Here is a 12,235-nt window from a genome sequence, read left to right as displayed (position 1 = left end):
TCCAATGGTGACTTTTCTTGTTAGGGCAATACAGATTTGAAAGAAAAATGTTAACTCCAACTCCGGAAGTCTCTTAATTAAAGATATACTAAAAGTTAACCTGCTGTAAATTTCCCTTTTTAAGGTTTGGAGTAAAAGATGTTCATGACACTTTTACATCCTAATTACATAATATGTTCTGGGGGGGGGGGGTACTTTAATTTAGAGCATCGTATTCGTTGATCTGCCTAAACTTGCCTAGTAGCCAATTCTAAGAGCCTCCTATAGAAATAGCATCGCTGAACTGAAATTATTCTCCAGAGTAAAAATTAGTGATCCAAAAAGATCAACCACAGTGAATCACCCCGAAGTATTTTCTCAAATAACTGAAATGAAGCAGCGCCGAAGTAAAAGCAAAACAGACAGCTCACAGCGGCTCTGAATAAAAGTTGTAACTACGCCTGTGCGCCGCTCCCAGCAGAACGTGCGGAGCGTCCGCCCGGAAATGCTGACTTTTTCATCCTTGTTCTCATTGTTTCTCCACCTTAAGCCGACGGTCGGTGCTAAGCCGTTCACTGAGTGACATCGGCAATAATTTCTGTCAGATAAGGATCAAACATTACCAAGAAAAAATCTGGTCGGAAAAAATTTGCTCTGAATATGTATCAGATTCAAGACGAGGGACGGGGGTGGGGGTTGAAAATACAACTTTCATCGGCTTTTTAAAAGCAAAATTACCTACCTAGTGTTCAGGACACTTCTCTTTGGAGACTCACAATGCTGCCGAGCTACGTATATGCTGTTTTTACTTTTTTGCAAACAAAAAATAAAGAGATTCAATTTCAAAACAAAACAAAAAAAAGAACGAGCGCATCCCAGTGCGCTCTATGCTCCCGACCCGCCCGCCGTTTCCGTGCAATGGTTGCGGGGCCGCCGCCTGGCCGGACTCCAAGCCGGGGGGCCGCCAGCCCCGGGCCGGGGGGCCTGGCTCTCGGGAAGCCCCTCCCGCCTCGGCGAAGCCGGCTCCCAAGGCTTGGGAGGCGACGAGGCCGCGGATGCCGGACCCAGGAGTCCCGCCGCGGTCGCGCAGAAACCCTTCGAGCCGCGGCCGGGCTGAGGGGGGCGACCCGGGAGGCCGAGGGCTGGGGCCCCAGGTGTCCGCCGCCGGCTTCTTCCGCGACCCGCCGCCGCCCGGAGCGCCCCGACCCGGGGAGGAGTTCCCGAATCCCGCCGGCCCCGCGCGTCTTGGGGCGTGGACGCAGAACCCTTGTAGCTGAAAGGAATAATCAAATATTTGTAAGATTTCCTGCAAGACGCTTCACAATAGAATATACTTCTTATCTGGTCGGAAATTTGCCAAAAGGCCATAAATAATTGAGACAGCTGTGATTAACCTTCCAGAAACCGTACCAGAATTCGCAATTAAAACATTTAATTGAATGGTCTCATTTGGCCCCCTAGTCCGGGAGGAGAGAGGGTTTGACTGACAAACCCGGCTCCACCCGGCTGGGGAGCCTGCGAGGATCGCGCCTAGGGGCTCCTGGGTGACTCCCGACCCGCGCGGTGTCTGTAGGTCTCAAGTTCCTTCCTTTAATGCTCGTTTCTTCGGCCGGAGTGATTTAAGCTCTAACTCCCCTGGGTTTTACGACTTCTAAACTCTCCTGTGATGAGAAAGTGCGGCGCGCAGGTGAGTGCAGACACATCTTGTTCAAATCTGCAGGGACGAGTGTCACCCACTGGCTTTCTCCCGGGGAGGGGGCCTCTTCCCGGGTCTCCCGAGGCTCAGGGGCCACAGGAGGACCCGCTGGGCCGAAGCGAAAAGCCTCTGCTAGGTCCAGCCTGCAAAGCTGACGATGCGACTTTTCCCCGGGGTTAGGGCTCAAATTTGAGCCAAATAGGAAAAAGCCCCCAGAGGCCGGTGGGCAGCGACGTTTGAACGCCCCACGCCGTTGCCCAACCGAATGTCCCGCTCTAGGCGGCAGCTCCCTTTCCCGGGAGCTCTACAGGGCTGTCACCCAGGACGCCCAGCAGGATGTAGGAGCCGCAGCTTCCTGCTGAGTTCCGGAGTCTCTTCCTCCCTCCCGGCAGTCGGGGGCGCTGTGACCCTGAACCCTGAACCTGGCCCCTGTTGAACCTAGGTCCGAACCTCGCCTCCTCTCCAATCTTTTCCTTCCTTCCCCTGCTGGGAAAACCACCTGGGCCATTTCTTCCAGAGCTCCTTGCCACGCTTTCTAAATTCTTGGGTCTCAGTAATCTGGTAAGGGATTACTCCTCACCGTCCCTCTTCTTCCACTTCCCTCTCCCTGCTCCCATGCTCTGAACACTAGGTTCTCCTGCCTTCCACACTGAAACCATCCCCTTAAATATCCTGTTTCCCACTGGGAAACTCTCAGCCTTCCTGAACTCCTGCCCCTCCGCTCCCTCCCGGACCCACTCCCCCACCAGCCGCAGACCTTCTTGACCAGGCCGTGTCCTGATCCAAAAGATGGACTCACCTAGCACTCCAGCCTTTCTAGGCACGATTTCTGCCAGGCGCCAAACTTGCTTTATAAATTGAACCACTCCATACCCAACTCCACATCTGGATCCCAATGGAGTATTTCTTTGTGCCCTTTCTCCCATTACTGCTCTCAGTCTAGCTCCATTTATCTGCATCTTCCATGCACTGTCTCCATCAACAAGGTGCTAGTCTGTAATTGGTCACACAATCCTCGCTTTTGCACTGAATCCCAGTATCTTGAAGAAAGTTTACCTTTACATCAATCAGACCCATATTTAAAAGCCTCTAATCTTTCCTGCATCAGCTTAATAAACTCTCTGAATTTCCTGCTTTCATCACAACTCCATTGGAAACTTCTCTGCAAATAGTTTATTACTCATTCATTGTTTTCTCTCTCCAGTACGCTGCTATTCAGCTAATTCTCTTGCTCTCTTTGGTGAACACTTGTATGGGAAAACACAGCTAACAATGTGTGCCAATTTATGCCCCCCCACCACCACAGCAGAATCTCACATTTTCTAGAAAACAATCTTAGACTATGTCTCGTTTAAATCCAGTTTGCTGCTCTGACAAAACTAAGCTTTAAGCTATTCCACAGTCAACACTGAAAAGTTGATTTCTGTTCCACAACCCATTAAAAATTAAAGTTCAGTGGGAATACTGCCACAGGGACTGAATTTCCCAGAATTATGGAGCCTTTCAATATGTATTAAATTTGTGGTATAATAGCCATAAACTTTTCCATCTCTGGGAATCCCTTCCCTGCCTCAATTACATAGAGCTATTCAAATTATTAGATAAATCTGAGAAAACCTTATTCTAAAGTGAATCTGTTAAATAACTAACTACGGCTTCCCATCTCTGGCCTCTTTGATTGAACTGGCTTTTTTACTACACAACTGGGTATCTCATTTTAGAAGTTCAGTAAGCATAAAATAAAACACTTGTAATAGTTACAGGTAATTTAATTTATAAAGAAATCCCTACTGTATTGCATGAGATGTTTAAAGATGACCTGGGAACCACTAAAACTGATATTTATTAATGTACTAACCAACCATAGATCTGACACCTCACCAGGGACCGCTGTAATAAGGCTTCAAAGTCAAACCCTTTTGCTGGAAATCCACATGGAAAACGATGTGCCCCTTTGGGTGGTCAGCAACAAACCAGGAGAGGAGCTTGCGATGTTTTATACAGCAATACAGATAGATAAAGGCATCCTAACACATAGTAACCACTTTGACCTGAGTAATTTCCCAACATTCAGAAACAGACACACTCATATGAATATAAGAAAAGAGGAGTTAGATTTTTGATCTATGGAAAGGGAAGAGATGACTGTAATTAGATAGGCAGGTGTTTCCATTTGTAGCATTAAAAATGCTGCAGTCTGTCAAAAGCAAAATTGCAAAGCTAATTAACAACCATTAATGAATTTTTAAAATTCAAGAACCTGTTATTTCCTTTTTAAAAATGGCAAAACCCTATATTCCAGATAAATCAAAAGTTTTCCAAAGTAAGATTTCTTGGGAGTTTAGCCTCCTACCCAATGGCCAGCCAGAAGGTAAAAGGAAGTATCTAGATTTCTGTTTGGGAGGGAATGGTCTAAGTTAAGGGAACGAAGCCTCAAAGAACCTAACCCTGATTATTAAAACCGTTTCTGGGCACTCAAGAGGTAAAGCTGGTCCTCATTAGCCCTACATATCTCTTCCCTTATCTCTAAGTTTGCAGCACCATTTCCTAAATCCTGAAGGGGAATGTTCTCTTTAATTTTTGTGCTCGCATCACCTTGACTTTCAGGAAGTAAAATATAAATGTGGCCCGATTTTCCCACCTCCTCCCATTTTCTTTCAATAATTGCCAGCCAGCTCCCAGCCTTCCATCTCTAACCGGGGGAAGTGGAGGAACCGCTGATGAATCCTGCCATCAGCTCTGCTGAAAAACCTACAGTGGCCTCCGGCTATCCAAGCAGCACATGGCTTCTTAAGAGAAGGCACGTCCTCTATCCGGCGACCACAGCTGCCTCTCAGACACATTTTTCCTTACCAGACACTACCTGAGCAAAGATGACAACTATCCCTTACTCAGTTAGGGCGTTGCCCTCTTTCAAAACAAATCCTGGACAAAGGATACTTGGTCTTTTAACTCAAGACAAACAAACGGAAAGACAATGCCAGAGATTCTTCAAGAGCAGTGGATTGACTGGTAGGCTGGCAGCTTCCTGAGTCTACCAAGGAAAGGCTGGTCTATGAAAAGCACTGTCCCAGGCTGCCAAAGGGTTAAATATTTGTGAAGGGTAAAACCTGAGCCTCCCGGTTTTTTTGTGCTTGCCCGGGGGCCTGCTGGAGATTCAGTATCTCTCTTGGTTATTTCCTGCGATCACTAAAGCCAGTTTTCAAGAAAACAAGTCGCAGGGGTTTGAAATGTCACACCAAGTGACCTGGGCACGGCATATCCAGGGGCCATTCCCAGCCCCCTCCCACCCGAGCCATCCCCCGCCCGCTGCATTTCGGGTCTGCAAAGAAAATAAACCAAGGACACGCCAGACTGGTTCTGGGTGGACTTATTTTCCCTGGCAGCCGCGATCCTAGCGGGGGCTTGTTGTGGCTCCTTCAGTGTATCGCTTGCAGGTGATGCCAAATGCAGATAAGGAGCCGCCGCCCGGCCTTCTCCTCTGTCTAGACGGGGGAATTAATAAATGCTTCGAGATTGATCACGTCGCGCATCCACTCTGGGGACAGTGGCGAGGATGAGCCGTCACGGCCCCCTGTTCGCCCCGGGGCCGTGCAGCTCGGCGACAGGGCCGCGGTGTCAGGCAGGCCGGCGAGGCGCCGGGGTGTAGGGGTTCGGGACCCCAGACAGACGGGAAGAGACGCGCAGGGAGGGTCCGAGTGCACCGGCGGAAAATGGAGCGAGGGTCCAGGCCCGGGCCTTGAGGGCCGCCAGGCTGGGTCCTGCTCCAGGAGCTGAGACAAGGCTGAGAGGGAACGACTCGCCCTCGCGAGCCGAACGGCCGCCATTGGAGCATCGCAGGTTTCCCGCCCGAACCGGGTCGCCTTACCCGCGCCGCGGGCTTCTGCGCTGAAACGCCGGGGTAGGGGGCGAGCAGGAGCGCGCCGGCTTCCGGGACCGCCTCGGTGCTCCTGCAGTTGGCCGGGCCTCGCGGGACCGCACGGGGCGCACGGAGCGCAGGGGCCCAGCCCCGCCCCCCAGGTGGCGCCCAATCCCCGCCGGGCCCGCCCCCGGCGGCAAGGAAGCACGCGGGCCAGCGGTGCGCGAGGCGCGGGCACGAGCGGTGGGCCCTGCTCGGGTCCTGGGCCTCCTAATCCGAGGAGCCTTATTTTCGTTGAATTAAGTCCCAACCCCCAACCTACGTTCGTCCAGCCCTCTCGCTGCGCTAACAGCACACAGCAGCAGCATCGCATCGGGTTATTATTTTTTTATTAAGATCAAAATATTTGTCCCACTATGAACTGACTGATCTCACAATAAATAACAATAACTTACGTATTGTTCGGCAAAGGCTCACACACTCTGTCCTCCGTCGACTGATAATTTAAAACATTTTCAAGGAAAGTTTCGGTTCTACTTTTTTTCCAGCAATCATGCGATTTGGGGGATGGAGTGTCTGTTCCTTTGGATTATCCCCATCCTCTTCCCTGTTAGAGCCCGGGCAAATCCGCCTAGGAGCTCAGGGCCGGGTTGGGGCAGACGCCGCATGGGCGAGCTCTGGGCGGGATCTGCGCGGGACCTGCTCTGCGCGTTCTCCACGCCGAGGTGGGTGCGTGGGCAGGGGGCGTGGAAACCCAGCGGCAGCGGCCCCGCGAAGCGAGGGAGAGGAGAGGGCAGAGATAACGCTAGTAAATCCCAAATTCTGGTTTTGTAAAAATAAAAGTCCTCGGAGCAGGGCTCTGAAGTCTGGTAAAAGCAGGTTTCGTCTCGGCGCGTTGGGCTGTCCCAGCCGCTTCTCTCAGTCCTCTCTCTTTAAATAATAATAATTACAAAGGCGAGAGAGTTTTCGGAGCTGGAATGGCCTGAGCATGGGTGAGTCTCATGCAGGGAGCATGCGAGGTCCGCGGGCTGGCGGGGAAGGGTCCCCCTCACGTTTCCACGGGACTCGGCACCATGCTGTTGGGGGTGTCCGGGAGCTGCGATGACAGGGAGGTCACGTCGCTGCCGGAGGAGTTGCCTAGGGAGCCAGACTCGGAGAAGGAGACCTGGGGCAGTGGAGACACCGGGAAGGAGCGGGTGAAGACGCGCCCAAGCTGGTTTTCCCGAGCCGCCTGCTCCGAGTCGGGGGGTATCCCCTGGGACAAGCCGCCGGCTGGGAGCAGGCCGTTGAAGTCGGCCAGGTCCCCAAGCGCACGCAGAGGTATGGGGGGTGGGGTGAACTCGGGTTGGTTAATCCCTCGACCTCTCCTGCGAGCAGTTAATCCAAGGAGACCTGGTTTAGGGAGAATTACCGGCCGGGTGCGGTTGCAGCTACTCACCCCACAGCGCCCCCCCCCCCCCAGCCCCTCTTAGGGTTGTCCGGCTCCTCACCCCTTGAGAAACCCCCACCCCTTTCATCTTGGCTAAGTGGCCAAATCCACCCCACCTCCCCAGGAATCCTGAGGTCCGGGCAGGTAGGGCAAGGCCTCACCAGCTGCTGGAAGGCGGGTTGGTCCAGGTCACTCTGGAGGGCGAACTCGCTGAGCGCTTTCCAGGGCGGTTGGTACGTCTGCACCTCGACAGCGCTGCCCTGCACCGCGCTCTCGTGGCGGATGGGGCTGCCCGCAACCAGGGGCGTCCCGGTCAGTCCCTGGAGGCTCTGCGAGACAAGCAGAAGTGGGGGTGGGGGAAGCTCGAGTTAGATCTTGCGTTTCCCACCGCCTTTGAGACTGGGGCTCCAGGCACTGGCACGCGATTTGGAGCCTGAAACGATCTGGGGGAGGTGTACACTTGTCCGCAGCACAGTGAGTCCTCCTTCCCCATTGGAGTTGCCCCGAGCCTGAAAACCGCAACCATAAGCCTCAGTGCTGGAAGCCTACGGGGCAAGGGAACGACAGCGAGGCCTGCGTTCTCCTCCCTCTCCAGGTTTGTAAAGGGAAAGTGTTCAGAGTCAAGCCGAAAGGACACAACCCGCCCCGACTAGCGGGCGCGGCACTACCATGCCGCCTTGGGCTCCCAGATGGGCCATGGACCCCGACTCAGGTCTGCCGCTGGGACAAGAAGACCTGATTTCAAATACAATAATTAAGGAGGCTTCAACCCCAAGGTAAGCCTTGCAAGCACAAACACAAGCTATCTGGAGAGTCCAGTTCCCCCTGGATCTCCCGCGAGCCGGCCCAAAAAACGGCACCTAGACGGCGCGGCGAGAACCCGAGGCCCCACCCGATCCGATTCTCCAGCACCCTGTCCCACACCGTCTTGTCGTTGTGCTGCTGCTGCTGCAGCTGCTTCATAAGGATGGATTTCTTCTTATCCTTGCAACGCTTGTTCTGGAACCAGACTCGGATGACTCGCGGGCTCAGGCCGGTCATCTCCACCAGCTGCTCCTTCATGAGCGCGTCGGGCCGTGGGTTGGCGGCGTAGCACGTCCGCAGAGTGTGCAGCTGCTTCTCGTTGAGCACGGTCCGCACGCGGGTTGTCTTCTCCGTCTGTTTGTGCACATGCGGGCGCAGCGAGGGCTGCCGGCCGGACCCCGGGTCTGCAAGGGAGCCAGAGGTGTGCGAGGGGCCGCCACCCACCCTCCCCGCGCCCGCCTCGCGGCGGCCGAGTCCTCTAAGACCCGATTTCGTTTCACTTTTATTCCCTTTATTTCGCTTTATTGTTCAATTGCCTCCCTTGCCATCTGTTCGCCCTACCCAGAGAAAGGTGTGTATTTTTGTCCCTTCCCCAGTTCCCCGAAGGGCTCCCCGCAGCAATCTCCTGCCGCGCAAGCAGGGCGTGGGAGGTCTGAGCTAGGCCTGTGTTGGACGAGAGTGGCGGCTCCCGGCTGTGCCTCCTCCACTTACCAGACCCTAGGAATGCCAGCATGGGCCCGGCGGGACGAGGTAAGCCCTCCGGAAGAAGACGGCGTTTCAGAGGAAGAGGGAGGAGGCGCGCCAGGGACTCAGGAGGGGGAAGGAGACCCACGCGGACCCTGAGCGCCGCGCTGCGTCGGGATTAGGACGCTTGCCTCCCGCTCCCCACGAGCCCTTCTCTCTGATTCAGAGGCCTCTAGGACCGGGCAGCGTGTCGTGAAGACCCGGCCTGGGGCTCGGGTGGGCCTCCAGGGCCTGGAACGGTTCCTTCCCGCCAGCCCTTGGGCCTCGGTCCCCCGGGTCTCCTCCCTCAAGGTTCCAGGTTCCCTGGACCAGCGGCCACCCTCCCGGCCTCCGCGCAGCCGCTGGCCCTCTCCTTACTTAGCCTTGGGTTCTCTCAACCCCACGTTGAGAAGAATTGGGTATGCAGGATCTGACTCCCACTGCCCACAACCCGCAACAAACAAAAGGGAGCCAGTCGAGACCAGGGTTCACTCAACACTGGCTTCATCCTGTTTCACACCCCAATCTGACCCAGGTCTACATACGCTTAGATATATGCCGCACTGTTTCCATTTCTATCCCCTTCCAGGCATCTCTAGGTCTAGATAAATATTTACAAATAACCAATCTAGCCCAATTTCCTCATTCTATAGGGGAGTAAAGGGAGGACCAGAGAGAGTAGGGAGCACTTCAAGATCACACAGCACCCAGAGGCTCAGCCTGGTCTAGAGGTAGGTGCCTCAGGTCTGTGGCTACTTGCTGGTAACTGCTCAGACAGGGGCACCATCCCTACCTGGTAATACCCCACACACACTCCTTTCTGGCATCTTCTGACTAGGACCCAGGGCATCTCCGAAGGTGTTTTCAATGATCCCTGAGTCCACTGTGCCTCTACCCTTTCCCCACCGAGAAACGTTTGGTTAAGTTGTTCATCAAACTGGGCCTCAAAACACAAATGCAGACTCTCGATCTTTGTTGGGTGGTCAGCCTTCAGAGCTGTCTTTACGGGTGGGCTTCTGGCTGGCTGAGCCCAGCTCTAGGCCGGGAGCTGTACTCTACATGCATACCCCCAGGCAAACCTATCTTTCCTCTCTGCCAACATACACACTGCTTGAAATTCCCAACACAAGTCCCTTAGACAAAGTCACCACTTCGGATTCCCTGTCGTCATTCACCTTCCTGCTCCTAGTACCATGTCCTACATATTCCTGATCACAGAGAACACAATTCTCCACAATTCCTTACCCTCACACATTCATACACACACAATCCCAGCTCACGTTTACCCACACGCAATTTTCCCCCGGCACACACGAACACACAACTCAGCCTGGCTCCTAGCACACAGTTCTGCACTCACCCAGAAAACCCTACAATCCTCTGCAAACGGAAATATACCCAAGTGACAACTTTTCGTCCGAGCACAACCATCCCCCCCTAGGAACATACACACACAAACATTCACACCCGCGCTGGCGGCTTAGGGCCGGGCGCGCTCGGCTTACCTGGCAGATGCAGGCCGCGGGCGCCGGGGAGCGGTCCAGGGCTGCGCGGGCTGCCGGCCGCGGCGCGCTCGAGCAGGAGGCCGTGGTCCGCGCGGCAGAGCAGCTCGTGCTCCCTCAACGAGAACTCGTCGCCGGGCAGCAGCTGGCGGCTGCACACAGAGCAGCGGAAGCACTCGATGTGGTACACGCTGTCCCGCGCCCGCATCACCAGATCGCTGCTGCTGAAGCCCACCTGGCACTTGGCGCACTTGATGCCGAAGAGCCTGCGGGCCCACGGCGCGGCCGCTGTCAGCGCGGGGCCTGCGACCGGCCTCGCCTCCCGAGCCGGATCGGCTACGCGCACGCACGCCCAGGACACTTTGTGGCCCAAGGGAGGCTGCGGGGACCGGCCCTTGTAGGGTTCCCAGGCTAGGAGGTGGCAGCGGCGTGCGTTCGGGATGGGGGCGGCCTTCTCTCCGCGCGGGGGCGTACGGGCAGCCCGTCAACCCTGAGACCGAGCCCGAGCCCCAGCGGGCGGTGGTTGATCCCGGGCTCCCTGGGACCTCACCTGACATAGTCCCGCTTGCAGTAGGTCTTCCCGTCTCTCACGAAGCACGTGCACGTCTCGTCAAGGTACTGGCTGCACTCGGCGCACTTGAGGCAGGCTGCGTGCCACTCGAGGTCGGGCGACACCCGCAGGATAAACTGGTCGTGGATCTGACTCCCGCAGCCCACGCACATGGCCGTCCCGGGCTTCTCTGCCAGGGAAGGACGCGGGGCCCGCGTCAGGCCTGGCTGCCCGGACCTCAGCCGAGGCCGCTCCAGCCCCAACCCAAACCGCTCGCGCTCTCGCTCTTTTAAGAATTACAGCCACAAGGAAGAGGAAATGGGCTTCGTAAAGGTCCAGACAATTGGAAACGAAAAAAACAAAATCTTCTGAATTTGCGAGGGCTTTTTGTCACACCCCACCCCACCCCAATTTTCTCTCTATTACATTCACTTGAACATAGTCATTTTATCGATATATCTTGTAACTAAAAGCTAACACGTCAGTGAGAAGAAAGAGTAAATAGACATTTAAGCCCTACCGACGCCACCGCATCGATACTGAATGGTGATGTGCCGGCATTTCCGTCCGAACCCTCCCTCTCACAGCGACTCCCTTCTATCCCAACACAGACACATCAGCTTTAAGTGGAGTCTCCGCTCATCCTCTTTGACATTTCTCAGTCTAAATATCCGAGATCAACATAAAGAAATCTTCCTCACTTGAAGGACCGAAAGACAAGCAAGCAAACAAAACCCCCCTCATCCTTAAATCAAACCTTAGCGCAAAACAGAAGCAGATTTCACAGCCTGAGGTCAGCCTAGCAGGCTCAAGAAAAAGTGTTTAATTATAAACGAAAACAACAGGATTCCGAAGGAAAAGTGGTCCCGCAGGAAAACGCATTCGTTTTGTTTTTTCTCTCCCAGTGTCCTGTCAAATAGAAGCCACTTGTAGAATCCGCTAAACATTCTTCTGCATTAGAAATACTGCATATTAAGCACGCGCGCGCACACGCATACACACACACAGAAAGACTTACTCTTGGAATGATCCCCCATAGTACCCAGAAAAGGATAATGAAAAATAATATCCACCATGCAGAAAAGAGATGTGCGCAAAGCGTGCGGCCAGGGGCAGAAGGACGAAGGTCGCGAGCCCAGCCTCGGCTCTTTGCTAACTAACTCCTCCTGCCCCGCGGAGTTGAAGGAGCGATTCCGCACCGGCCCGCACGCAGCATGACGTCAGCACGCACTCGCCCCGGGCCGGAGCTGGAGGCGGGACCTGTGGCGTCACGAAGCTTCCCCAGAACCGTGGGGGATGCGGAGGAGGTGACGGGGACCTGGGGGCTGAAGGGCGGGGTGGGTTCGGTGGAAGGCGGGGGTGACGGGAGATTGGCTGTAAGGAAATGGGCAAACCCTGATTGGTCCGGAGTGAACAATGGAGCGCAGCCCTCTCCCCCGAAATCTACAAAGATCCTCACTCCGGCCCCGGGTCGGGCAATCCCGGCTGGACCTTGTGTCACCGCTGAGCGGTCTCCCCCGCCGCTGCAGCTCTGATCTTGCTCTTAGACTCACGCGGCCGTCTCCCCAGGCGCGGTCGGGCGGGGTGATGGATACCTGGGGGGTGGAGGGAGGCCGTTCCTTTAAATGCTTCCTTCTTTCATTTAAAAAAAAAAAAACAAACAAAAAACACTATCTCGGGATGAGAGCTAGAA

The 12,235-nt window shown here is 54.7% G+C and overlaps 1 protein-coding gene across 1 annotated transcript; it reads right to left on the bottom strand.

Moving 5' to 3' along the window:
* Positions 1-5,913: 5,913 nt before the first annotated feature.
* Positions 5,914-11,754, bottom strand: ISL2 (ISL LIM homeobox 2). The gene is made up of 6 exons (XM_074354163.1): positions 11,561-11,754; positions 10,543-10,732; positions 9,996-10,258; positions 7,888-8,171; positions 7,125-7,292; positions 5,914-6,699 (listed from the first exon to the last, which is right to left on the bottom strand). Exons 1-6 carry the CDS (start codon positions 11,616-11,618, stop codon positions 6,583-6,585), a joined length of 1,080 nt encoding a protein of 359 aa, XP_074210264.1. The 5' UTR covers positions 11,619-11,754; the 3' UTR covers positions 5,914-6,582.
* Positions 11,755-12,235: the final 481 nt, after the last annotated feature.

Source organism: Camelus bactrianus, chromosome 27 (genome assembly GCF_048773025.1).
Source record: "Camelus bactrianus isolate YW-2024 breed Bactrian camel chromosome 27, ASM4877302v1, whole genome shotgun sequence".
Taxonomy (NCBI): domain Eukaryota; kingdom Metazoa; phylum Chordata; class Mammalia; order Artiodactyla; family Camelidae; genus Camelus; species Camelus bactrianus.
Note: the sequence above shows the minus strand (reverse complement) of the source record. Positions and strands in the feature narration are given on the sequence as shown.